Source organism: Cygnus atratus, chromosome 5 (assembly GCF_013377495.2).
Source record: "Cygnus atratus isolate AKBS03 ecotype Queensland, Australia chromosome 5, CAtr_DNAZoo_HiC_assembly, whole genome shotgun sequence".
Lineage (NCBI taxonomy): Eukaryota > Metazoa > Chordata > Aves > Anseriformes > Anatidae > Cygnus > Cygnus atratus.
This window is the reverse complement of record NC_066366.1, coordinates 11,808,480-11,834,902: the sequence shown is the minus strand read 5'-3', so window position 1 is coordinate 11,834,902 and position 26,423 is coordinate 11,808,480. Positions and strand designations below refer to the sequence as shown.

Below are 26,423 nucleotides of genomic sequence, written 5' to 3'. Positions count from 1 at the left end.
AACTAAACTGGCTTCACCTTCTGCAGCCACTACGGGATTCCCATTCTTTTCCAAACTGGAATTGCTTCCAGCTTGAGTTTTGAGCTGGGAAACCTCCTCAGGGCACTGGAAGCGGTCCAGACCCCCGCCCGCCCTCGCCCCTCCATCCAGCTCAGCGCGTGACAAGCCGACCACGGTTCCCACAACGCGGCCACCTGCAGGTTTTTTCCGAAAGCCCAACACTGCAAACGCAGAACCATAAAAAATTAACCAGAAGACAACAAAGCACACGGCATCTGAATTGAGGAAACTGCTGGACACAACTGCAGCCGCTAAATTATTCAGAGTCTCGCTCTTGCCCCAGGGCCTCCCCCAGGCATGGGAAGCAGTGCTGGGAGTGCCCAGAAGAGCCTCCTGCAAGAGGCAGCAGAGACCCGGGGCCAGAAGGAGCGAGGAGCACACCAGCATGCAGGGTTCGAGCTGTGACACTACCCATTGAACAGGTGACATCTCTGGTGACGCCGCCACCAGCAGGCACGGGAATTCAGTTCTTTCCTGGACATGGGCCATGCCGGCACAAATGATGGGTGCCCTCAGATCCCGACAAAAAATTCAAGGCAGAACAGGGGCAAACTCAAAACCAGCACAGAAGCACTGAAACATTGCTCAGGATAATGAGAACTGGAAAATAAGCAGAAGCATTTGAAATGATTTAGTTACTCAGCTGCTCTCAGAGCCACAGAAGTGGCGCCCAGAAGCTCCTGTTTCTTCCGTCTTCTCTGAGAAACACTCAGTCTGTCTCCCTCCATGTGCCACCTACCTTAATTACTCCTTCCGCTTATGTGCCTTCCCCTCCTTTTCATAAACACTGGGACAGAGCTAAAATTCCTACTCTAAACTGATCCTACTATTAATCTGCGTGACAAACGACAGTACCAGCTGGTCAAAACTGCAGGGAAAGCAAAGAGAAAAGCCCACTCCCTCCCTGCCAGAGCTGTGGCAGGTGGGAACCACAACGCCTGCTGGCTGCATTTAACGACTGACACGAGACCAAAGGGAGAAACGAGATGGTGTGGAGGACAGAAGACAAAACGCCCCAAGCACCAGCCCCAGCAGAGCAGGGTTTAACCACTATCAAGCGGAAACAGATACAGATGCTGCAGCAGAGCAGCTCGGTGTTCTTGTGTGAAGCAATTCTGGTGAGTACCAGCGAGTATAGTTATCACCAAACCCCCTCCTCCCCTCCTGTTATCTGATGAGCTGCACCAAGGCAAAGGAGGCAGAGCTTCCCATCCTGTGCCACAGGAGCCCTTCTGGAGCAAGTAGCACGGAGCCCAGCAAGCAGAGATGTGGGGGAGCTGGTGTCAAAGCTGCGCATAAGGTGGAGAACGGCCACTTGATACCAGCAGTGGGAAATTCAGCTAGACTAAAAGGGAAGCAGGATGCTACGCTGTTGCTGAACTCACAGACACAACAAAGAAAGTGCAGAGATTAAGAGAAAATCATAAGACTCTGCTCGTAAGACATCGCACAGTTCTGGAGGCCACCAGGAAAGATACCATCAGCCCAGATATCTTTGTCCCATGTGTAATGAAAACAAGGTTGATTTCCTGATTGTCACAAATACCGCTGAGAGCAAGCGTTCAGATATTAAGTCTTACACAAACCAGAAAAGATAGATCGTGACAAATATCACAGGACAGATCCAAGGCTAGGTGATGACCAGCTCTTTTTTGGGGACTGCCCCAGCTGTGAACATTGAATGCTGTGGAAGAGATGGAAAACCACAACACTTTGTTCCTCCCTACTACAGTGATGTGTTATTTCTCATGCTGACGTGGAAAAACACCAGTCTCTCACTTGACACAGCATCTCACAACCCACTGGCCTCTGGGCCCCAAAAGGGAGCCACCCCATTTGGGTGCCCTCAGCTACAAGGAAACGTCGAGCTCCTGGCAGTATGTGGGTCATGTCTGCAGTGCTGCGGGGTTTGCGGGTTTAGTAGCTATTCTAGTTCCAAGAAACAAATCCGGAGCACATTTCTCGATTATCAACAGTAATTTTCACGTGGTCATAACAGATTTAAAGGCCTCCAGTGACAGAGAACCTAATCTCTCTAAAATTAGTTTCTATCTCAGACAGCAGAGCACAGACAGGCTGAATTGCACAGAGCCAGTTACAGACAGCAGTAACTTTGAGCAGCAGGTCATCGTAACAGGTTTTCATAGCTCCTGAGGTACAGAAGGAAAAGCCACAAACCCTTCCAGGATCAAACAAATACCACAATTACTCCACCGATTAGCAGATTATCCCATTAAAAATGCTCCCTTCCAACCAGTGCCTCACACTACTTATTTTTATTTCACTTCTTCTCTTGGTAGGTCGCTGACGATGCTTTTCCTTCACTAGAATTTATACCTTGAGGTAGACGGAGATTGTTTAAGCAGTGGAAATGACATTAATCTTACATATTAAAATTTAATTCCTGTTTCTAAATGCTTTCTTACACATTAAGATTGCATTCTGGTTGCTAAATCCTTTCCTCACTCCTGCAAATCCCCACACAGGAGCTGCAGTCTTTATTTCCTACCTTTGCGTTGAATAATGATGTCAAAGCCCTTCTACTAAGGGGCTGCTCAGAAACATAACGCAGTACATCTTAAACGTCACCACAGCAAGGCCAGAGGACATCTGCAGGAATTAATCCAGGCTCTAACATATGCATGGCGGAAAGTAACGCTCAGCTCTGTACCTAGCTGTGGCAGAAAAGTGTCAGCTTCCATCTTGTGGGCAGGCTGGCACTACCCACCTAGTTAAAACACCACAGCATGTAACGATAACATGACTAAACGTAATGTCAGATGACTAAATTTTGCATCATTCGCTCTCCGTTCTCAGGCACTAAATCTCAAACAGTATTATTCCCCCCAAAAGAAAATAATTTCTCTAACAGACTTTTTTTTTCTTCTATTTCTCCCCAGACATATTAGCCCAAGTGCTGTACATTAAGAACTATGAGGAGATTTCTTCTCTCTGAATTCCACAGTACTTATGAAAATTTCTGGTATTAAACTAGAAAGTCACAAATACTTGGTTTTTCATCTGACTCATTGCAAAAGATATTAAACAGACCAGACTGAATATATTTGCAGAGGTATTTTCTAACACATCCCATTACACCCAACTTGATGATTCAGTAAGGTGAGAGGGAATGAGCTATAAATTAGGAGCCTCTGTACCCCTCTCCCCAAGCCAGATCAAATCAAAACCAATGTTAACTCAATGCTGACATTCTATAATGCCAAAAGCTACTGTGGCTAGGTGGGCACGGCTCACCGTTAAAAGTCTCTGAAGCTTCTATTTTTCATCTCCGACAACCTTCTGAAGCAGACTGAAGTTGGACTTCATCATAGACACAGCCTGTCTGCTTGCAAAGGAATTACAGAATGGTACCAAGGTTGAAGAAGAGGTTTACCCAGTAGAATATCTATTTACGTTTCTTCTATAAAAGCTTTAAACTAGAGGACCTATCTTTCTGCCACTTGCTACACAGCCTTTAGTTCACCGCCATTCCTAATTTTACCACATAACGCATGCATCATCAAAACATATCTTGGCCGTGTTACGCATTTTGTATAGAAAACATTCTTTCAGCGGGGACATGATTTCCCTTTTCCTTTTTGTCCATCCAGTAAAACTAGAACTGCTTTAAAAGTAGTAACAATATGGAGAGCAATGCAAACTCACAGCTTGAAAGAGGAAGATGTTAATTCAGTAAAATTGCAAACTGCCAGACTTTCAATACATCCATAACACTGCTAGAGAGGTGTGTACAAGATCTGCTCGTGCAGACAAGACTGTGTTATTTTCCAAACAAAGGTGTGTTAGAGACTTTCTGATGATTTTCCATTTTATTAAGCACACAGTAAGATGCATAAGGAGCATGTAATTTATTGTAGGGTGTATTAAACTGGGTCCAAAAGCTATAAAATTTCTAACAATACAACTGTAAAGCAAAAGGACAATTTCATAGCTGGAATGATCGATCAGTTCCAGAATTACGCAACATGCTATCAGATGATGACATGATCAGATCTTGCAAAAACTGCATTTTCACTATGCTGGTTGTCTTGGACGCTCTCTCTGATGTGTCAATGCTGCAGATTTTCATTAGTGCTGAAAACAGCGAGTACTTCTTGTGCCTGCCCAAAATAGTTCCCAAGGTTCAAGCAGCATAAAGGCCGAAAATGGAGACGCCTCCCAAATAATCTGTGTTTGGATGACATTGGTTCGGTTATGTGACCCTCAGGACACCACAACACATTTTCCCTCCCTCGCTCCTGCCCGGCAGTAGCAAGCTTTTTGCAGATAAGCGATGCTGGAAGGAGCAGACCAAGGACACTCGAGAGCACACCAACGGAGAGGCTGACCCCGGGCTGCGCTGAGCATGGAGAAAATGGCTGGCCTGCCTCAGGAAAGCACAGCGTACGGCCAGGTTCACAGCTCTAGCCCACCTCCCCACGATGGGGATCCACAGCGTACGCTGCTCAGTGTGGGCGCGAGGACAGCGCGGTACATGGGGGGACAGGGAGAGAAGACGGAGAACGAATCACTTTCCTCCAGCGCTTATCGTTTCTCCAAGCGCTTCGTTATCGTGACTCCACACAAACAGTAACGTAGCGCGAGCTTTTTCCCTTGCTCTGCCTGACGAGGCGAGCCACACAGTAAATTGGCGACGGCCATTTCCAAGCGGAAAACGCTCCGATTAGACGTTATTTCAGCAAAAATTACCTAACGCCAAGTGGATTTCCTATCCCATTGTCTTGAGACATAGCAGGATCCGCTGCCCGCAAGCCGAAGGGAAGAAGCGCCTTTCCAGTCACGTTACTGCAGCAATTTCTACCTCAGCGCCTCCCTCCCACCTGCCCCGGGCGCCCTACCCCTTCCCTCCGGCCGGGAACGACCAAAACCCGCTGCCGACACCGGCTCAGGCCGTGAGGGGAGGCCGGCGGCTCCCGCGGGGCCACGGAGCCCCGAGCAGCCCCCCAGCGCCGCGCCGAGATCACCTCACGCGGCACCTCACGGCCCCCGCCCCGCCGCGCCGCCCGCGCTCACCTGCGCCGCCACAGCCACAGCCGCCGCCGCCGCCCCCCGGCCGCTCTGCGCCGCCCGGGCAGTTCCGCATCGAGCGCCGGGAGCCGCGGGGAGGGAGGGGCGGAGCGAACCCCCACACCGGCCGCGGGGGGGCGGCAGGTGCCTCCCGCAGGAGGGCGCAGCCGCGGAGCGCTGTGGGGAAGGCGGCGGGGCGGAGCGCGGGAAGGGGGCTGAGGGAATGCCTCAAGGACGAGAACTGAGCGCTTCTGCCGAAGGAGGCCCCCAAAATGCCGCTCGTATCGCCCCTACTGGCAGCCCCCAGGTGAAAGCTCGTAGCAAGCGAGGCCCGGGCCTGCCGGCCTCACGGGGCTGCGACAAGCTCGAAGTGGGGCTTTAGGGACTTCTTCCCAGCGTTCATGTGCTGCACAACCACCTCCCTTGACTAACAGCATATTACTAAAATCCTAAACATAACCACTACCACCACTGGCATCCCACTGGTTTAAAAAAACTACAATAAAGTGCAAAATGGTTAAAAACACAAAAACTGCTTTTTTTTTTTTTTTTTTTTTTTTTACAGAGCACAAAACATCTGTGCTCTTCCCCTCATAGAGGAATTGGGATTTCAGAAATTGGCCTGTCTTCTCCTGCTGCCCCCATCCATTTGAGCCAGCTGTGCAAACACGGCTGCTTCCTTCCTCCCTTCCATCCCTCCCCGCCACACACCGGTGGCACTTCCAGCACCCTCCAACTTCTCCAGCTGCCAAATTAACAAAGCGAATTTGAAACAGGCTGGGGACAGAGACTGAGAGCAGTAGGTAGCATTCGGCAAATATTAAAGCACCACTGAGCTCAAGGCAAGTTTTCCCCTCACACTTGCTTGCTTAACCTCCTTGGGCTAATGTGGGAAGTGGCTATAAAACTAGAAACCAATTCTGTACTCATTTGCACTAAGAAAAATAAAGAATATAAACTAAGGACTTACCTTTGCTTACAGGATCTTGCACAAAAGGATAGAGAAGCCAGAGCCAAGGAAATTCACTGTTTTCACAGCTGCCATCAACAGCAGCATTATTGGTTGTAACTTGAAAATCCTTCATGCTTATATGCAGTTATCATCTTCAAATTAATAAAAAATGAGATGGCAGATAGCTCCTCAAGCTGCAGCTTCAAAGCAGCGCCTGTTACTGGGCAGCAGCTTCATTGCCATTGCCTCTTCTGGCTGTTGACAGCCTCGTTTGTCAGCAAATCCTTGCAGCAGGGCCCAGCTGTCTAATCCATGCAGGGCTGGCTTGACCTCTTGAGGTCTGCTCACTATTCCCCACCTCACACCCTGCTGTCTCCTGTGGCTAGTTAATAGATAGGACCTATATTTCAATTTTGTTGGGCCAGGCTATGCAGAAAGTGGAGTGGAGCACGCAGAATAAGAGGCTTAAATTCTGAGTGTAGCTCACAGATTAAGGTAAAATATGTATGGATAATCAATAGTCCTCACAACATGTGCTTAAATTCACTCATTTGCCAGCTACAGCATAAAGAAGCGTACATTGCGGGCTAAAATCTCACACTAGAGGTTAAAGGAAACTGCCTGGGTTTGCACTGTTATTTTTATTTGGCTACTTCCTGCTTCTCCCTAACCTATATTCTCACTTTCTTATTAGCTTGGAGTTTGTTACATCAAAAACATTGCACCTTCCTCCAGTCTAATAAAAGGAACAACAGAGAATGCCAAAATCCTGTATTAGGCTTTATTCTTTTATATAAACATTAACATTTCTCAAACAGATTAGTTAAAAATACAGATTTTAACAAGATTTTTTGCAATTGCAATGAGTTATAAAAAACAACAGATTATTTTACAGATTGTTACAAGTGCTTTACAAAGGTGCAGAGTGAAGGCCAGTGGCAGGGGACCAACCTCAAGTGCAAAATGGACACGATACCCTCACCACGGGCATAGCGCTCAGATACACAGCCAAAAAACAAACAAACAAACACAAAACAACGAGCCATTGTGAACCTAGGCTCTTGGGATGCTCACCGGGCAAGCAAACAGACCCCTATGACAGAGAAGGCTCATGAGACTAAGCTACCAGGATACTTCAGGTTACATCTCTGAGATCTGCCATAAGATGTTATTTCTTGGAAAATACGGAACAGATTTTGGAACAGTATATTTCTCTTCCGTCAGACAAAATATTGCTGTAAATCCTAGAATACTTGAGGATGTGGATACTTAAGAATGTAGGGCATAAATCCAGCGTGGATCTCACTGTGCCCAAAGCGAAAAAAGATACAAGACCCAAGTGTCCTTCTAAAGCAGTTGGCACTCCTCACACAAAAGGAACCTCCATATCCCACGACAATCACTAGAACCTTGAGCAAGTACCTTGGAAAGACTTTGGCATAAGGAAGAAGATGCAAGCGGATCTGGTTACACTCAATATTCCTGCAACCCGCAATCTGAGAGTTGTGCAGCCCATAGCTTACGCAATGCCCACATATTTCACTAAATGCAGCATGTCCTCTTCTCCTTGGAAAACACATCTTCACACTCACCTTGGAACACATGCCACATGCTCCAAATTCTTGGAAGTTTTTGAGATCCTTCCACCACACCTACCTTGTCTAGGTACCAGTCCTTCCCACCTTTCTCTCTTCTCTTCCACCCCTAAAGATAAAAATCTATGCCCTGATTTGTTTTGAACTAAAGTTTTCCACGTATTAGCAAATCAAAGGTAAAGTGAACTGTCTGAGAACCATCGTGAAATAAAATTGTGATATATTACATTAAAAAAGTCCACTGCTTTATGCCTGATGTCTTCCTGACGTACAAATGTTCCCTACCCAGAGGACCTCCCTGTTAGACAAAGGGCATTACACGTTAGAGGAATCCTCTTTCCAAAGAAGGGTCAGAGTGAAAGGGCAGCTCTAGAGACGAAGTCTCATAATAAGGAAATAACAGCTACTTCTCTTGGAATCTTTGTAAAGGGCAGTACGTACAAGAGATTTTATTTATCGGAAACCCAGTGAAACCCCTAGAACATCCACATTGACTTCCCTGAGCTCCTCAGATCCAGGTACACTGGGGACCCTGCAGAAGCCTTTTGAGCTGGGTTACTCTCAATAGAGATGGTTTGGCAAGTTCCTGCAAATTCATTTTCATAATCAACAAGAGAGGAAAGGATCAATGGGCCAATCCCCAGGACATGCTTAGAAAAGAGAAAGAGACTCTGAAGAAAGAGGTGTATGTGCGTGGGGAGGGTCTTCATTTCTACCGTTTTCAGATGTTTCATGCTACTCATTTGGGGCGTGGGCACTACATCAAAACCAACCCCCCCCCATCTGATCTACCCCAGCTGCCTCCTGCATAATCTCGTGATAACACTGAAACCCCAGGCTCATCACTCCCTGCACTGCCTAGCCCAGAGTTCAGTGCTTTGGAGAGGGGAGGCTGGCTTCTTGTTAGCAAAGGCTGGGACATGGCGTTATGTCGGTGTATCAGTGCCCTGGGAGCATGCAGTCACTCATGCACATCCCAGATTTCTGAGAGCAGGGGAGGGAGTTTCTTGTCCTGCAGCCGAAGGGCAAACACCTGTTCAGAGTGGACGTTACTTAGTGTCCGAAGACTGACCAGCTTCATTAACATCCGTGGAAACATCAGGTGGTCCTGCAGGGTCAGATGAATTGACAGCTGTTAGTAAATACAGACTAAAACTTTAAAAAGAAAAAAACAGATGATGCATTGTAAACACAATCCCCATTTCCTCCAGAACTGGCATCTTCCAGCATGCGGCAGTATAGAGGAACACAAATACTACATCGCGTCCCAAAACACGCTTGCTAACTATGGAACATGATACAGGACAGCAGGCTGTGACAGCTCACAAATCCTCCATTTACAGCTGCCACCATACAGCCACAGAAGGGAACAGCATGAGAGTACAGGCAGTAATAGATCTGTTACAGACGTTATTGCAGGGACTGTGCCTGCATAAACACACAATCAATTTGCATCATCACCAAGGACGTTGGTCAGACACTTACATTTGGTCTGTTGATGCAAATGTAAGAATGAAGGGCTTCCACATAGGTGTGCTGCAGTCTCTCCACCAGGGACTGGTCCTGCACATTCGGTCGGTCTGCCAAAAAGCAAGTTAGAAGTAAGCAGGTTGCTACAGGCAGCATCACTGGACTTGACCCTAACTGTAGTATAGTTTCTACCCAAAACCGCATCGAGAATTCACCCAGCACAGCCAGGAGTCATCCATGACTGCAGCAGCTATGCCAGTTTTCTGTTACTGTTCTTTCTCAGTCATGTCTAATGCACATGGGGAGTCAGATCTGACTCCTATAGTGGTTGAAGGTTACAGAGACCAAACACCACTAAATAGATGGGTTTGGCATCACGTTCCTGTCCCAGTGAAGATGAGAAGCTGCAGTTATTCAGAAGGGAATGGGAAAGTTTCTCCAGCAGCTGAGGAAGTCCGATAACAGGAACATAGACATAATTTTGATCTTACAGGTTACAAGACAGAAAACAGAAGCAAAGAGTAGAGGTGATTTCTTTTCAGAGCCCTTTCCTGACCCAGAGCTATAGTGGTCTCTCATCAAGAGCATCTTTACTTGACCACTAGATGTCGCTCATGCAGTGCGACCTGCCTCAAGCCAGAGACATGCCAAGCACGTTAAGGGGACAGTAAAATAGCAATTTCTAAATGAGGAAGATTAATATTGGCTGATTTTGCTATACACTTTTTCATCAGCAGGGAATCTGATTTTGTCTGGAGGTAGCACTGGAAGATTCAGCGTATAATAAATACTGTAAGCAGAAATAACACTCTCCTTTATCACAAGACCCTCTATTGCTCCTCTGCTGCTCATTACCTTCCTTAATTCTATTTTGTTTACCCTGCAACTCAGTGCTGCAGGCTTTCAGACCTGCCTGGCATTTTACCTGCAGAGAAAATGTTGATGGCGATTAAAAGTGCATATTCAGCATCGTTGAGTTGTAGCTCATTCATTCCCTTTGAGAATTCAAAGATGGGGTTAATGAACTCAAACTGCAGACCTACAACAAAAAGAGGGTAAGTGTCAACAATGGCAATAGTCTCCTTTATCTCCCTCCCTCTCACAGCATAAGCTGTCAGAAACACACTCAGTATGCCAGGAAGCAGGGAAGGCAGGTAGGCAGGCAAATACCCTTATATTATATCCCAAGTGTGGTTGAAACCGCCCTTCACATTGTACCACCAGTGGTGAACACCAACAACAGCAGGTGAGGAGTCAGGCCCTAACCTTAACTTCTGGGTTTTCTTGAGCCTTACATGTCCCTCAACACGTTAGTAGGCAATATCTAAAGGAACACATCATCAGTTCTCAGGTAAATCTGTCACAAAGTCAGAAACCCACAATTACAAAATCTACACATTCCACTCTCACACCACCATCTCTTTCAAGCCTGGCAGCCCTCCTGCTTCCAAAGAAGCTTTAATCCCATGGTGCTGATTCATCTGTAGTCGGTCTGAGCCAAAAAAAAATACAGTTCCAAGAGGTCTGAACTACTTCAATTCATTTCAAAGCTGAGAGAGATGAGGAAGAGCCTGACCTATGCTTCCTATCACCTTGCTCCATCCCTGGAAGCGTTCAAGGCCAGGTTGGACAGAGCTTTGAACAGCCTGGTCTAGCAGAAGATTTCCCTGCCCACGGCAGAGGGCTTGGAACCAGATGATCTTTAAGGTCTCTTAAACCCAACCCAAACCATTCTACAATTTTTCAATAAACACAGCCTGGCAGAACTGCAATGATACTTATTCTGTCACAACATGGAGGACACCGTCACATCAGGTCTCCATGTGCTACACAAACATGCTGAAAACTTAAAGCCTTTCCCCCAAAATAGCATCTAAGTTTCTCATTTCCTGTAGTACAACTGCACCATAGAAGGAAGAGCAAGATGGAGGGAACCTCTCTGGCTGTCTGCTTTTTGCCTTCCTAATAATCTGAAGAAAAGGCTAACAGGGAGAGCATCAAGGAACAAAAGTGTTTATTAAAACCTGAAAAAAAAGAAACCAAGTTCAGTTCCCTAGAGTTTTGAACCCTTGTTATGAGAAACAGCACCACAATTTAAAAGTGAAGTTAGGTGACATGCAGAGGAGGTAAGCTCCTAGAAGGCCATCAGTGGCCTGGAGGGCTGGAGCACCCCGAACTTGGCCCATGCCAGGTACAAAGAATCCATGGTTTGCAATGAGCCTTTGAGTCATGCAATGCAAGCATCACCTGCTAGGGGCAGAAGACGAGAAGTGGAGGAGCGAAGGAAGAACAGCACGTACCTTAAAAGCCACCCTACAATTCAATTACCAGTGAGCAAGACCAAAGACGGTTCTAAACAGAAACCATGACAGTAAGACTTAAAGGGCTGAGGCCTAATTCTTCTAGACTAGTCCTTACATATACTGACATTGCAAGAGAACTTGGGCAACCTGACACTGCTCCTCTATTTCATATGGTCTCTCGGCAAACCACGTGCATGGTAAGGCTTGGAAAACCTTAACAAGCAAGAGTCATATCAATGGGTGAGATTAAACTGCTGAGAAGGGCCACTATCAGGAATTCCTGGCTATACAAGGATGGGAAAGTAATAAAGGACATCTTGAATATAAAATGTTAAATAGCTACACAAGAAACCCCCAAAATCACATGAAGAACAGCCAAAACGTCCTTTTCAGAAATGCTGAAGATATGCACTTCCTTACACTTAATTTGAAATTACAAATGCTCAATGCTCCTGGAAAAACACAATTCAGAAGTCGTGTCACCGCTGATCATCATATACCAAGCCAGTGACATGTCTGCAGCATTCTGCAGGGATCTTCAACACACATTATAGACTTCGTATCAACTTGAACATACTAACACTAACGTCATCACTCAAAGCAAGCATCTACATTACCAAGTGATACAGTGCAAAGGGGAAAAGACTGGGGTTTGATTTGCTGTGATCTGATAGAGCCCTAAGAACACATCCATGTCAGCTCTTTACCAGTAAGGAAGTTCACACCAGCTGCCAGCCCTAGGTGCACGCCACCCTCACACAGTGAGCTAAGGGGAGCATCCACACCAGAAGTGGTGTACCCCAGAAAGTGAACTCAACCTTGGCTCCCCCAGCAACCAGGGCTAAGCTCGAGTGCATGCTGCAAGACTGCAGACATCCACACAGCAAGACTGTCACGCTGTAAGTGTCCAAATTTTCCAAAGCAAGTTCACACCTAAAAAAAAAGACATTAACTGAAGCAATATCACACATTAAAAGCAAAGAACATTGGTCTAGTCCTGTTCTAAACTCCTCACCTAAGTTCAAGGTCCCAGATACCATTTCCACCAGCTCATATTAAAAAGGAAAAGATGAAACAACACAAGACTGAGAAGGAAGAAACACCTGTCTAATGCACCACCTGCTTTGGCGAAGTCATCCCGATTATAGCTCAGGTCCTTAAGAAAAGTGATGCTCTCAATCTCTGGATTGTAGCGTCGAGATGTCTCCAATAACATCACCTGAAACCAGAGACCAGGGATAGATATACTTGACTTGAAAACAAGAAAGAACATTGCAACATCGATAATTTATTGAGGGTTAGAGCATCACCAAAGGAAAAAATATATACATATATATATATCTCAAGTATGCTTCTCTCAGAGTGCTTCAAAATTCCAATGTAAATTCTGCTGCATCCTTTGCACTGTTTCCTTCTGGGAAGGAAATACCTGCTTTCCACTACCAAGGCTCTTGCCTCATTCTCCTCCACGGCCCTTTGCCAGGAGAGCCTGGCAGTGCAGTAACAGCCCCATAGCTGTTACATAGGTCTTTCAGCCTGCCATCCCAGAAAAAGGGGTGTAAAACCAGTTCTGCAGGTGGGTGCTCCAAACTCTTTCTTCTCTGCTACTATGCACTGTGGTGGAGCCAAACTCTCACCTCTATGGTAGATGTCTTCAATAACGCAATCTGATCTTCCCTGGTGAGCTCCAGGAAGCCGGGCAGTTGCTTGGCAAAGTCCACAATCTCTTGCACAGAGATAATTGCAAGTTCTGTAAAGTGAGCAAAACGCTGCTGCCTCGCTTCACGGTTATTAGGGTCAGGAACTTGGGGCCATGGCTGTGGGGATGGAAAGAGACAGTGTGTATATGTGAAAGATGGAGAGAGAGCAGAAGGATGAGAAGATAAAGTGAACGGAGAAAAAGAGACACACTGGACTATTAGCCTTTGCTATTCACAGAATGTTAGCCCACAGATACAATGCCTCAAACATTTCCATTCCCTCAAATGCTTCACCCACAACCTCAACTCCCCACACTTCCACTTTTTCTTATCACGGTTCCACTAGTAAGAGTTATTACCGTCACTTTGAGCCTGTCCGTGAATGAGCGCTGGTTGCACTGCTGCTGAGCGGCGACAAGCTTTTCTATCATGCTTAACTGTTCAGGCGTTAGTTTGTGGGAAGGGCTTGGTGGATGTGGAGGGTTTGGACGCACCACAACTGTCCGAGCCTGATCGTCCTCCTGTTTCTTCAGCTTCTTCAGCCGGATTTGCTCTTCAGACAGAACATCTAAAATAGAAATAGCCAGAGATCAACCTTGACATGGGGGAACACTGGAAACTGCACAAACACAGGGTAGCACGCTGTGGATGGAGAGGCAGAGATTACAGCTGCTTGCATCTGGCTTATCGGAGTGTACATAATATAGACAGCAGACAGTGATACTTATAATTTTTCTCCCTCTTTTTTCTGCTTGTCCTGGTTTCAGTTAGGACAGAGTTAATTTTCCTCCTAGTAGCTGGCAGGGTGCTATGTTTTGGATTAGGATGAGAAGAGCGCTGATAACATGCTGATGTTTTAATTGTTGTAGAGCAGTGCTTACACCAAGCCAAGGACTTTTCAGCTTCTCGCTCTGTCCTGCTAGCGAGCAGGCTGGGGGTGCAGCAGGAGCTGGGAGGGGACAGACCCAGGACAGCTGACCCAAACTGGCCAAAGGGGTATTCCATACCATCTGACGTCATGCTGAACAATATATAGGGGTGGCTAGCTGGGGTGAGGGGGGGCCGGCTGCTCGGGGATAGGCTGGGCATCGGTCAGTGGGTGGTGAGCAATTGCATTGTGCATCACTTATTTCGTACACATTATTACTATTAATACTATTATTATTATTATTATTTTCCCTGTCTTAATAAACTGTCTTTATCTCAACTCACAGACTTCACTTTCCCGTTTCTCTCCCCCATCCCAGAGAGGGAGGGGGGAGGGTGAGCGAACGGCTGTGTGGTGTTTGGCTGCCAGCCGGGCTAAACCACAACACTGCTTTAAGTTATTACATTGCCTTTTTTTTAATCACACTGTACTGCAAAACGTTCACAAAGGACAGTGAACACATGAAACTCCCTTCATGCTGCCCTGCAGATGTCAGAAACACGTCAGTGGCTTTTCCCCTTGAGCGATTCCCCAGAATATCATATTGTAACATATTCCAAGAGGTGATTTCTCCACATCATGATGTGTCCATTATATTTTTATATTATCCTGTTGTTTTGTCTTTTTCTGACATTGCTAAATTACGAGTTTGTGGCATTTCATCTTCCTCTTAAGAGGTCAAAGTCAGTACTGGATGAAGCTCAAGCATGAAAGGACAATTCTCTACACAGCCCATCTGCAGCAGACTGTAGAGCAGTAACATGCAGCAAGATGAATAATTAAAAGGATAGCTTTACATAAATCCTACTGAGGAGGAATGCAAGTCTTTCTGGAACAGGGCTGGAAGCCTTCTTCAGTCATGGAGTCAAAGGGTGATGCTCTTTAGATTTAACGTCGTAGGGAATAAAACAAGCCAGAGGCATGTGTTATGAAAAGTCTTACTGAACCAACTGCTCATTAGTTAATTTAAATACGAAAACCTGTTAGAGGCCTGTAACTAAGTTAACTGAAGAACTTATTGGTTTGAATGCAGGTAAGGTTTGTTGTTTCTTTAAGTCAAAGCTGTAAAAACTATCTGCAAGCTGTATCCAAGCAAAAGGAGACTTATCAGACATACTTGGATTCAAGGACTATCTTCAAGAAAGTCACCCCATGAGCAATGAAGTCACCCCATGAGCAATGAAGTCACCCCATGAGCAATGAACAAAAAGCAGAAAATGGATTGACTGGAAATTAAACTTCAAAAACAGAGATAAAAAAAGCTTGACCTTGCAAAAAATATTTAAGAGGTGCTGAAAAAGCCTTTGGCCATTTTTTATGTAGAGGTAACGAGGAAACATAGGTGCTCCCCAAGAAGGCAGGTCCCAAAGCAGAACAAGTATATACTTGCACTTCTCAGAAGGACTGCGTTAAACATGAAGGCAAGAAATAGACAGCTACTGTGAAAGTGTGTTCTGAGGTGCATAACACACAGGGTTGGAGGGAAAGCCAAAGAACATATAACATTCAAGCTGAGATGAACCTTTATCCCAGACTTCAAACAGCAAGGGCGCACATGTACACACACAAATCAGAATTCTAACAGCAAAGGCATTCAATACAATAGCCATATTAAACATGACCTGTAAGATTGGAGAATGCCAGTCACAGTATGAGTTTGAAAAGGGAAGTCATTGATTCATGCAATGACAGTCCCTCATTGTAGGTCTCAGATGCATGAAGAATTTACTTCTGAGTAATGAGTTAGTAAATATTGGAGAACTCTGAAAATTGCCTATGTGAAAGCTCGTACACCATGCTAAATTCAAAATTATCTGAGTTACTCAGTTTTCTATGAAGACGATATTTAACCTCATGGTGCACACTGTTATAAGAAGGATAAATTGTCTGTGAATAACTTCAGTCTGGGAATTAGAAGAATGTTTCCATCAATTAGAGGGAAGTTCTGAAATGACCTTCCAAGTGAAACAGTTGGGAAAAAAAAACACTCAGTTTTTGTCAAGATTAGCACGGCAAATTTACAGTGAGGATTCGTGTCGACAAGAATTGCCAAGCAGTTGATAATAATGACCCAAGGATTCCTCTTGGGATAATTTTCCTGAGCTGAAGTATATCCTCTGTCCTCACCATAAGACAACAAGGAAACCAAAACACAGAGGCTCTCTAATATCCACCTCCAATCAAAGAGTAACACAGTGGACAGCCAGCCTGGCTACATAGCTTTTTAAATACATCTATTTTGTAGCCCTCAGGAGAGGGGAAATGGTGCAAAGTCAGCATATGTAGAGCTGATACAAACCACTGCAGCAAAGATACAGATTACATATGTTAGGTGTGCTGTGTTTCAACTTGAAAAAAAATGAAAAGCATGTTTCCTTGCCGCAGGTTAATGGGGCTTATTCTTTTTGCACAAGTGTATTTTGAAAATGTTTCTGAAATACTTTGCGTTCCTCACTGCTCTGAGTACTGGATGTCAGAAAAGGAGATTTCACATAGAATTACCATTAACTGAGCGTCCATTTGGCCAGTCTTGGCCAGAAGGATGAAACCTAGGTGCCACGGCAGAGGATTGCTGTTCCTGATACGCAAGCAAGAGTACCGTTGAATATTCAGAAAATAGCAGCCTTATGACTCCTGTGAGAAAAATAACCGAGCTCACTACAGGCAGCAACCAGGCTGAGTGTGCACAAACACAGCTGCAGCACTGTGGTGCTGCCCTTGACTTCTGTCACAAGGCGGATAGGGAAAACGCCTTCTGGCATTCAAAGAGCACAGTGACAAACCTCACAGTCCAGACCACGAGCCAGACAGAAGCCCAAGTTTACTGTGGCAGTTGACAACATACTGAAGAATGTGTAAATCTTAGTTGTGAGTCTTTCCTCTGATGCCATTCTCCATGAATTCTTACAAAACAGCGTGTTCAGGAAATAAAAGTGGGGCTCATCAGCACATCAGCATTGTTTCACCAACAGACACCTCTCCACGTAATGCCGGCTAAGCCCTCAGTGACTTCCCAAATACAATCCAGCATGCAGAGCGACCCCCCAGCACTCACAGCGTCTCCTTATTATACCACCCATCGGCCCCCAGCCCACTCCCACCGGACCACAGTGCGCCCACCAGCACCCCTTGGTGCACTTACACTGCTCCCGCATGCCCGCCTCCTGGCACTTGCGCAGCCGGCACTCCTGGCACTTGCGGCGCATATACATGTCCATCTCACACTTGCCGCCATTCTTGCAGACGTACTGGGCACCCTTGATGACGCTGCGGCGGAAGAAGCCCTTGCAGCCTTCGCAGCTCAGCACGTTGTAGTGGAAGCCTGAAGCCTTGTCGCCGCACACGCTGCACACTTCATTTCCCAGCATCTTTGGGGCTGGGCCCTTCTTCCGCTTCAAGGGGGGATTTTCTATCGAGAACAGAATCAACAAAAAAATCACACATATGAGAGAGGCATGGTGTTTGCAACTGACTGTCCCATTCCTCACACTTACTGATATCCTCATTCAAACCCATTACCTCCCAAACATATGGATGAAAAGATAAAGTCCTCCATTTCACAGCCTTTCCTTCTGGGCAAGTATATCCTCTATAACAAATCAAATACTGACTTCGCTACCATCTTGCATTTTAGATGGTCTTGTGCAGCAGCTCCCTGTTCTTCCTACATCATTCTTACGGATCTGAATCTTGTCACCAACTGTACATTGTGAAAACATTTTTAGACTGCTCCAGTGTCTCTCACCTTAAGCATTCTACTCAAATGTTTGCTGAGGTTATTTGTGTATTCCCTCCCTATTAGCCATCTCTGTTTTCATTCCAATAATTCTAGCCACGTTGACATCTGGCACGTCTTCCTGCACAGCTCAGTGCGTATAATTCCTCTGTCAGATATTATAGCTCCTTCCATGACAGATGTTCATAAAGATCACAAACAGCACGGTCTTGATAAGTCTCCAGATATGTTTAGATATGCCTGGAAAGCCTTTATACTGCAGTCAATTTATAGGGTTTGGTTTGCAGGACAACACTGCTGCATTTCCTGATCAGCACTAAGCTTACAATGGCATGGTTCATTTTCATACTTATGGTTTTAATACTTCTCTCTTTATTCTCAGCTTTGGTTACTATTCTGCTCAGGTACCCCAAATAGTAAACAGCTAGGAAGTTTTAGATCAGTCTCAGAAATTATTATTAGTGTTCTTCACTCCATATTGGTTTTCAGTCTTAAGTATCTTGGTGTTGATTTTCAATCCCATTGACTTTACTAAGGTCTGGAGGTCATTCATTTTGGCCTGCACATCTCATTGCAGACTGGACACCAGGAAAATGTCAGCGGAAAGGTTAAGTCTCTGATATTCACCTCTCTTGATTTACTGTACTTCTCTTCACACGATCAATTACAAAGAAGTTATGCAATGCCTATTATTTATCTCATATTACTTAGTCCCTCCATACATATGTATTAACTGGTGCGATAACTTTGCAGAAGCCCTGAATCCCATTCATGTTTCAGACAGACAGCAAAGTAAGCCAATGACTTCCATAAGTTGCACCTGTTCAGTGCACACTGGATTTCTTCACTGACTTTAAGGAGCTACATAAAGGTCTGATAACCATCCTTATGATTGTTTTATTGAGACAAATATGCTTATTCTTTCATCTAAAGAAACTATTTTCCAGTTTTAACACTAGCCATTTTAGTTATATAGCTTATTATTGCCATTTTGCATAATCAAAGATCAAGATGTATCAAGCTTAAACCCCGCCTCTTGGTACCTTTGGCTCTCATTACAGTCCTCCTTCTTTAGTACATACACTATTTTATCATTTTTCTCACATTTTATGATGTTTTTTCTTGCAACCTTTGTAAGGCATTTATCAAATTTTATATTTTTCAGTCCTCAATTTCATTTTAAGGATTTTATTGGGAGTTTGTCCAAATCAGTATTTCTTCCCTTTTCAACTATTCTCTTTGTTTCTACTTTACTGATGAGTCCTAGTTCAACATTCAGATGACATCTTCTCTTTGTATCAGGGACTGGCCATTGCTTCGCTGTTTAACAACTGACTACACTTATTTGCCATACCTTCACTAAGTTGCTGATATGACACTGGAAACCTCACAGAGGCTTGGTTTTTCTTCCAGCTACCCACCCAGTGATGTTCCACTATGTCTTCTTACAGTTTGAAGATACAGGATTCTGTGTGTCAGTAACAATTACAACTGCAAAACTTCAGTTCTCTTTCCTGATACACTTTTAACTTCCATTCTTTGTGGCAGATTACTCTGTTTAATTCTGGTGCCTGTCTTTTTTTATGCCGTGTAGCTTCAGAACATCATGGCCTATTATGTCTCATTACTGTGAATACACACATTCAGGAGAAAAAAAAAACGTGTAGAGGAAAACTCTACTCTCCTTCTGTTATATGAATCTGCAAGAACCTCATACTTCATTGCATCACTAACCCTTGTGGGACTGTCACATACAGTAAAGCTTTGTTGTGCGGCAGCTTTTGATAAGGCAAACAAAAAGAACTCCATTTTACTGCCACGGACCTTGCCTCCAGAAGGTCAAATAAGCAAAGTATTCAACACATTTATCAGCTGTATAAACCTAGTCATCTTCAACTACCAGTAAAGGATTCTAGTCTTAGACACGGGGCGCCTCAAGCGTGGCAGTAATCAGCCTAAAATTTTGTCAAGTGTTTATTATTTTTGCAGCTCAAAGAATGGAATTCATTTAGCTTGCGTGGATTGAATAAGAATTTTTCCATACCTGCATGCTCAGGGGGGTTCTCTGAGCCAGAGAAGAGTGAAAGCCCTTCCTCCTCCATCTCAAATACACTTGCCACCCTCTTCCCATGATCCTGTGTGCTGAGTTGAGTGGGACCCATGGAGGCCACACAGGAAGGGCTCGCTATAATCTCATTGCTGCAGCATGGTTACTGCAGAGCAAGAGGCAGCAGGCGTCTTCCTTCAACGTCTTCAGTTTCCCTCTGCTACTGCAAGTCAGAAGGGAAGTACCTGTGAAGAAAAACAGATGCAAAAGAGGCAAGAGTTCAATTACTGAGGCTGTTAACTCTCCAAATCTATTACAAACTGCATCACAAGCAAGATTAAGATTTTGTTTCCTTATTTATTAAAAAGGGACAATTACCTTTGTTTTATCGGTGTTTATTCCCTTGAAACACAACATTTTAACAAACTGTGGTAAAGGTACAAGAATTAGTACACTCAGACACAAAATTGTCCGTTTATTGCCAGAATATTTATCAAAGCAGGACACATCTCCATTACTGCTACCACCACCAGGGGACTTGAGCCCTGACCTCTCCAAGTGTGTGAAAGGGAAATTCCAGACTTTACAACTGGCGGCCTTTGCTGAAGCTTCCAGTAACAAATTACTCATTACTGCCAGTTGTGCTGGATTTTGTGTCACGCACTGCAGAACACAAAGAAAATTGTAAAAGATAATTTTGACGCAATGATTTAGCAAAGACTAATTTCCCTATTACTAGCAACAGCCAAAGGCTATGCCAAAGATCAATGATGCATCAAATATGAGGATTACAGATCCTTCCTGGACCTACAAAAAGAACTGAATAGCCAGCATCACACCTAAGGAAAACAACCATTATGCCACCCTCAGGAAACAGATTCAGCACCAACCTTCTGAGGATACCCTTTCCATAACAGAAAGCACCTTTATTATACAGCACTAACTCCACACTACATAACCTGAACCTGCAAAGTGAATCCAATCACTTTTTTGCCAAAAGCTCTACACCTGCGCAGAAAAAGCCTTACTAGTTTGACTGCACAGATTTAGTGAAACTGATGTAAACCGCTAGTGTAAACACGCCTAATCTGATTGAACATGCATTTAGATCAGTTGATCTTAATTCAGTGATTTACCAATGCAAGCTAAAGGGATTAACTGATGTAGAAAGCAACTGCATTAAAGGCCTGTACCAGTTTAAGTTGACCAATTGAGTTTGGGACTGGAAGACTGCAACTCTCTAAAAGAGAGGAGGTGACAGAAGGCTGGGCAGCAGCCCAAACACAAACGCATCAGGTAACCAGGGGCATGCCTCACACACTGCACTGCTGACTGGGAAAAGGCAGAGGACTGCTGTCCCAAGCCCCTTCTTCCCTCCTGCATATTTGGACCAGACCACGAAGCTTCTCTTGGAATGCCAAAGGCAAAGACAAAAGCAATAGTCCCACAAACCACCCCCTCCCAGGACTCTGAGAGCAACAGTCATCAAATACAAATCCAATCATACTGTCAAGCTTGCTGGACTCCTGCCATGTCCCGTTATACTCTGGCAGATAATGAATGCAGGTCTAAAAAACCACAGGACGTATTAATTTATGTGACCTTTATAAACACAGACTCAGACTGTATAAGGAATTCAAAGCTCTCTTCCCTTTGGTACACGCAGCCCTGAATCACTGGCAAAACAGACCATCTGTGATGAACGCAGTGGCAGCAAATATGAAACTCGAAGCCATAGAAAAAGTAAAAATCCTAACGTGAGAGATTGCAACATAACAGATCTGATTTGCAAACAATTCAAGAACACTCATAGTTTGCAAAGGAACAGAGTGGCTATCGCAATCAACTTTAAAAAAAACCCTCCACAGTAAATACTGCAGCAACCCCACAAGCCTCGTGGAGAGGCACAGAGCACCAGTCGGAGACAGGAACTTCAATGAAACAAACCCAAATGTGCCTTGTACTCCTAGTCCTGTGTAAGCTCCTCATCGATGCAGATTACCAGATGTCTCTGGGCACGTTTGGGCACGAAACAGTGAGCTAAGTGTACTGCCTAAATGCATCTCCACATTCCTTTAAACCACGCAAAAGATTCATTCAAACGTTAATTATTGTGAAGAATGAATCACTACCAGCAGCACTGCAGTGCTTTTTGAAGCAAAAGTTTGATCCTCCAGCTGAGGCACCGAGTGACTGAGCTCAGGTCCTGCTGCATCCCGGCCATAAACTGTGATGTATTCCGGAAAGTAAAAGAGGAGGGCGCATCCTGATGGGATTTTGAAACTGTCATCCACGATTGACATTGCAAGAGTGAAACTTGCTGTCAGCAGGACATCTGGAGCCCAAAGGGGAGTTTCTAAAAACACACACACACAACCACAAGACTGCAGACTTCCTGGCAGTGTCTGACTAGTCTGCAGTTAGCACCAGGGAGGGGAGTATAAATCTGCGTGCACACCCAGGACACGGCAAGGGGCAAGGCCTATCAGCCACTATCTTCGTGCTGCGAAACCAGCCCACATGCTCCTACCTCATGCACCAGCTTCCCTAGCCCTCCCACAGCAGAACAGGCCAGACAGGAGCAGGGAAGATGAGAAGCCTCTCTTACGAGACAGCATTTTTTAGTTTTGTAGATCCAGTAACAGGCTGTGGAAAACTGACCTAACTGCAAACAGCAGCACTCTGGTGGTGCTTGGTAAAGAAAACTAAACTAGCGTTTTCCGCACAGGCACACATATATATGAGAGGCTGTATGATTAGGCCAGCGAGCTAGTTTTCGTAGAAATATACGAGAATAGTTTTCAAATGACTAAAACCCTTGAGTTCTGTACTAATAACCATGTTATTAGGGGTTCATATCTCCCAATTTGCACCACCACTTCAACTTGAGATAAAGAAGGGTAATGCAAGCTCTAATTGCAAAAGGGAACAGAGTCTTCTTGACATCATCTGTTGTGCTGCCTCCCACCGTGTGTCTCAACTTTGTCAGTTCTAGAAGCCAGGACTGGCCAAGTGACAAAAGATGGGGCAATCACTTCTCTCTAACATAGCATCTAGGGCAGAGAAACCTAGTGAACAGACATACTCCAGTGAGGAAGCACATACAGACGAAAGGCTGATGGAGACAATTCTCTACCAGCCCTTGTCACTCATGTCTCAAACAAGACACTAAACACCTCTGAAATGTGTTGCCACCAGGTTCTCCCTACTCCATTTCGTCCCTCTCTCTTCCTTTTCTGAGACAACTGAACAACTCTGAGACCAATGGTTTCAACATCAGTGCTCCTGCAACAGAAAATTCTGTAACAAAGACTAGAGGTGGCAGCCCTGGCTCTTGCACTTCATTTTAACTGCCAGAAACCTTCATTACTTCCTCCAGCAACAGCCTTGTCTCAACCCATATGCTCAGCTAAAAGTCTTCTTCCAAGCCCAGCTAAAGCATTTATGCACTCTTCTGGAAGTCTTTGACCTGGCCTGTCATCAACATCAACAGCCACAAAGCTACAGAATATGCCTAATTTCTGTCCCATACTCGTAGAGGGTAAGTAAAGGATATGGCTCTGGGCAGCACAGCACATGGATAAAGAAACCAAATGAGCCAGGTGCAGTTATTGTGACTCTTCTGCTAAAAAAGTCTGTCCTCTCCTTGGCATTCCTTGTCTGGTGCTTTCTGGGAGAATAAGTATAAGAGCCAGGAAGCAGACCAGATGCAAGTGCATCTCCAGAGAACCTGTACTGTGGAGCACAGGAATAATGGGAGGAATAGCACAACCAGCCTTTTTCCTCCAAGCACTGGAAGCTCCGATGAAACGGTAGCTTTTTAGGAAGTTTGCACAAGTCTCTGATATCTTTCAAAAGAGGAGTTACTGGTCAGAGTCCTGGTAAGTTACAAAATCCTACAGCCCTCTGCCAAGAGAAAATAAATGGTTAGGTTTCAGTTCTATAATGAATCACAAGTGCGCTCTCTGCAGCACGTCAGCATCAGCAGAAGAGACCTTGCATTTGTATTCATGTGTTAACATGACTGTGCTTGTGTGTCACACACCTGCGTGGCAACAGGACCGTGCCTTTGGGAGGGGGGGGCTAAAAAAGCGGGCTGTTGGTGAACCACTGTGTCTGATAGGAAGGTTTATCTTTCAGAGATACTTAAAACAGGGATATAATTTGGCATTTTGGCTTCTAAATGCATTCTGACATGCAATACGAGTGCCGGCACCCATTCTGAAACTACCTCTGAAAGCTGGGTCAACACAATGCTTAATGGTCTCCGCTGAAAACTAAATGCACAGTGTGTACACCAGTGATGCTATCTTTGGTACCAAAAGCTGTTTGCAGATATAAATGGCTGAGGGAAAAAAATAAACATGGTCAGACTGACATTTCACGGACCCTACAGCACTAGCAGGGAACAAAGCCCCTCAGGAGACACTGCTGTTCCAATTCTTTCATAAGGACTAACCTAATGCTCTTCCTATTCCTTCTCTGGTGTGGCAGCCAGAGTATTTTCACAGAATTCCCTGAAGAACACAGCAGTACCTTGCAGTTGTCTCAGAGAAACAAGATTTGCTCCCAGGTCATCCTAGCTCATTCCTCTGCATCATCGCATTTCTCAAGAAGTACTGGCACAACTAAGAGGTCCATAAGAGGGTCAGAAGTACATATATAACAGGTTTCACTTTGTAAAAAGTGGAAAGAACCACTTGTACCTTTCAGAGCAGAAAAAGAAATCTATGCAAATCTGTCACGTTGAGAATAAAGTAAGATTCTGCATCAAAACCATTAAAAATCAAGACAAAAAAAACATCAACTTGATTGTCGATGGGAGGGAGAAAACATGAAAATGCAAGGCGTGCAAAGCAGTGCAACAGGACAGCATAAAGAGTAGTTCTGAACATTATGTTTACAAATAAGGGAAAGAACTGTACTGTGACTCTGAGGAAAAAGAAACTAGCTGGGCCCCAGCTGTAAGAGCCCTCTCTACAGAGTATTGCAGCGACCCCGTTTGAAATTGCATTATCCATTTTGATGCCACAGAAGCATGAAGACATCCACAAACTGGAAGGAGTCCACAAGCCACCATCAGTCTCAATGATACTGATAAGAAAGCTGCTGCTTCGTGATTGTTTCCATTCACTATCAAGCTAAGCTTCAGCTGACTGCTACGAGTTGCCCAAGCGTGTGGCGCTTGCCTGTGAGCCTTACGAGGTGCTGCCACCTCTGCCAACCGCGCAAAGCGGTCCTACCAGCTGCTCCCGACCGTGCAGCCTGCTCCACAGGGATGGGCTGCTACACTTGGGCCTCCTGTCCCCAAGTACACAGTCTTATTCCCACCTCTGCCTCTCTAGCTCTGAGTTTGAGAGTCCCCATCCTCTTACCTCGGTTCTCACTCCTGCTGCTGACCAACTTCCTTACTACCCGTGACTTTGCTGACTTGTGGCATGAGCTTTGCTTATGGCACTTGTCTCTTCCTTTGAAGTGGTGCATCCCTGAGTTCGCTTGAGTTCTCGCTGCAGCACCCAGCTCTCATGGTGAAGACTTCCTTTGGGCTGTGTCTCCACCCTTGGCTTTAGTCTGGTCTCAACACACAGCGTGATGTCTCCTAACCTGCTCAGGTATGGATGCCGTGGCAGTATTCAGAGGGCAACAGCAAAAGTGACTAACAACCAGACAGACTAAAATATTCCTGTGTCTCACTTGGTTGAAAGAGTACAAGGAAGAGAAGCAGGAAGGTCTAATGACGGTGTACAGCAGGACAGAAGGGATTATTCTGAAAGACGGATTCTGTCTATTCCTCATAGGCTTGACAAGGAAGGGACAGTCAGGCTATTACAGGAAAACCTCCTAAAGGTGTTTTTAGCTCTCTGAGACTGGAGGGCAGACTTTCTAATTTTCTTTCCAAAATTAGACTTGCTATTACAACAATGCAAATATTTCTGCAGACATTTATCAATCCGTATCCAACATGACTTAGATGCTCCTGATGTATAGAATATGCCTCTATAAACCAACAATTGCAGCAGCAGAAATTCCAAGCCACTTCCACCCACCTCAGGTAAAAAAGAATATGGGAGTGAAGCAAAAGAGAAATCTTTCTCCGGTGAACGTTTGCAAATTGGTTAGAAAAGTGAATTAGGGTCCTAAGCCACAAGTGTACTACCAAACAGAATACCGTAATTCGGGGCAGAATCAGCCCCAAGTACTTCTGCTTTGTTCCGCATCAAAAACCAAATTCACTGTGTCTTCACAACACAGTATGTGTTTCTTTCCCACACAGGGCAATTTGGGAACAGAGCTTCACAAACTGTCCCTGAGAAGAAGACAGAATGTGCTGACTCCAATAACGCCCAAGAACTTACAAGTTCTGCAAAAGAGCTTCTCACCCCAACAGCAATTGTTTTGCAAGAAGTCAGCTCTTCCGATCACATCTCATCCAGCAGGAGATGCTCCCTCCCCTCTCTCACTACCTGTCTCTCTCATTATTCCTTGCCTGTCAAAGGCTGAGGTTTTGGCTTTGCCCTCATCTTCACCTCTTGGTTTCTGCCTGATCAAAGCATGCCGTGTCAACACAAGGAGCCAGGGGAAAAGAGTTCTACGGTGTCTGCTT

The 26,423-nt window shown here is 45.0% G+C and overlaps 2 protein-coding genes across 9 annotated transcripts in view; both read right to left on the bottom strand.

Annotated features, from left to right (window-relative positions):
- The window catches only part of MADD (MAP kinase activating death domain), a 67,839-nt gene extending 62,645 nt beyond the window's left edge, over nucleotides 1-5,194 (bottom strand). Inside the window, exon 1 of one of the 5 annotated variants that reach the window (XM_035550191.2) lies at nucleotides 5,095-5,194. The gene's annotated coding sequence lies outside the window, so the exon portion shown is untranslated. The remainder of the gene's footprint in view (nucleotides 1-5,094) is intronic. The other 4 variants (XM_035550190.2, XM_050711060.1, XM_050711059.1 and 1 more) reach the window with 4 other exon arrangements.
- A 1,613-nt stretch (nucleotides 5,195-6,807) lies between these two features.
- Nucleotides 6,808-26,423, bottom strand: part of NR1H3 (nuclear receptor subfamily 1 group H member 3) — a 30,822-nt gene continuing 11,206 nt past the window's right edge. For all 4 annotated transcript variants that reach the window (XM_035550416.2, XM_035550417.2, XM_035550418.2 and 1 more), the window contains exons 2-9: nucleotides 19,817-20,064; nucleotides 17,179-17,445; nucleotides 13,468-13,676; nucleotides 13,046-13,225; nucleotides 12,528-12,627; nucleotides 10,031-10,144; nucleotides 9,121-9,215; nucleotides 6,808-8,743 (exon numbers count right to left, since the gene is read on the bottom strand). In XM_035550416.2, the coding sequence (XP_035406309.1) occupies nucleotides 8,597-8,743; nucleotides 9,121-9,215; nucleotides 10,031-10,144; nucleotides 12,528-12,627; nucleotides 13,046-13,225; nucleotides 13,468-13,676; nucleotides 17,179-17,445; nucleotides 19,817-19,934 (1,230 nt within the window). In that variant the 5' untranslated portion in view covers nucleotides 19,935-20,064 and the 3' untranslated portion in view covers nucleotides 6,808-8,596. The remainder of the gene's footprint in view (nucleotides 8,744-9,120; nucleotides 9,216-10,030; nucleotides 10,145-12,527; nucleotides 12,628-13,045; nucleotides 13,226-13,467; nucleotides 13,677-17,178; nucleotides 17,446-19,816; nucleotides 20,065-26,423) is intronic.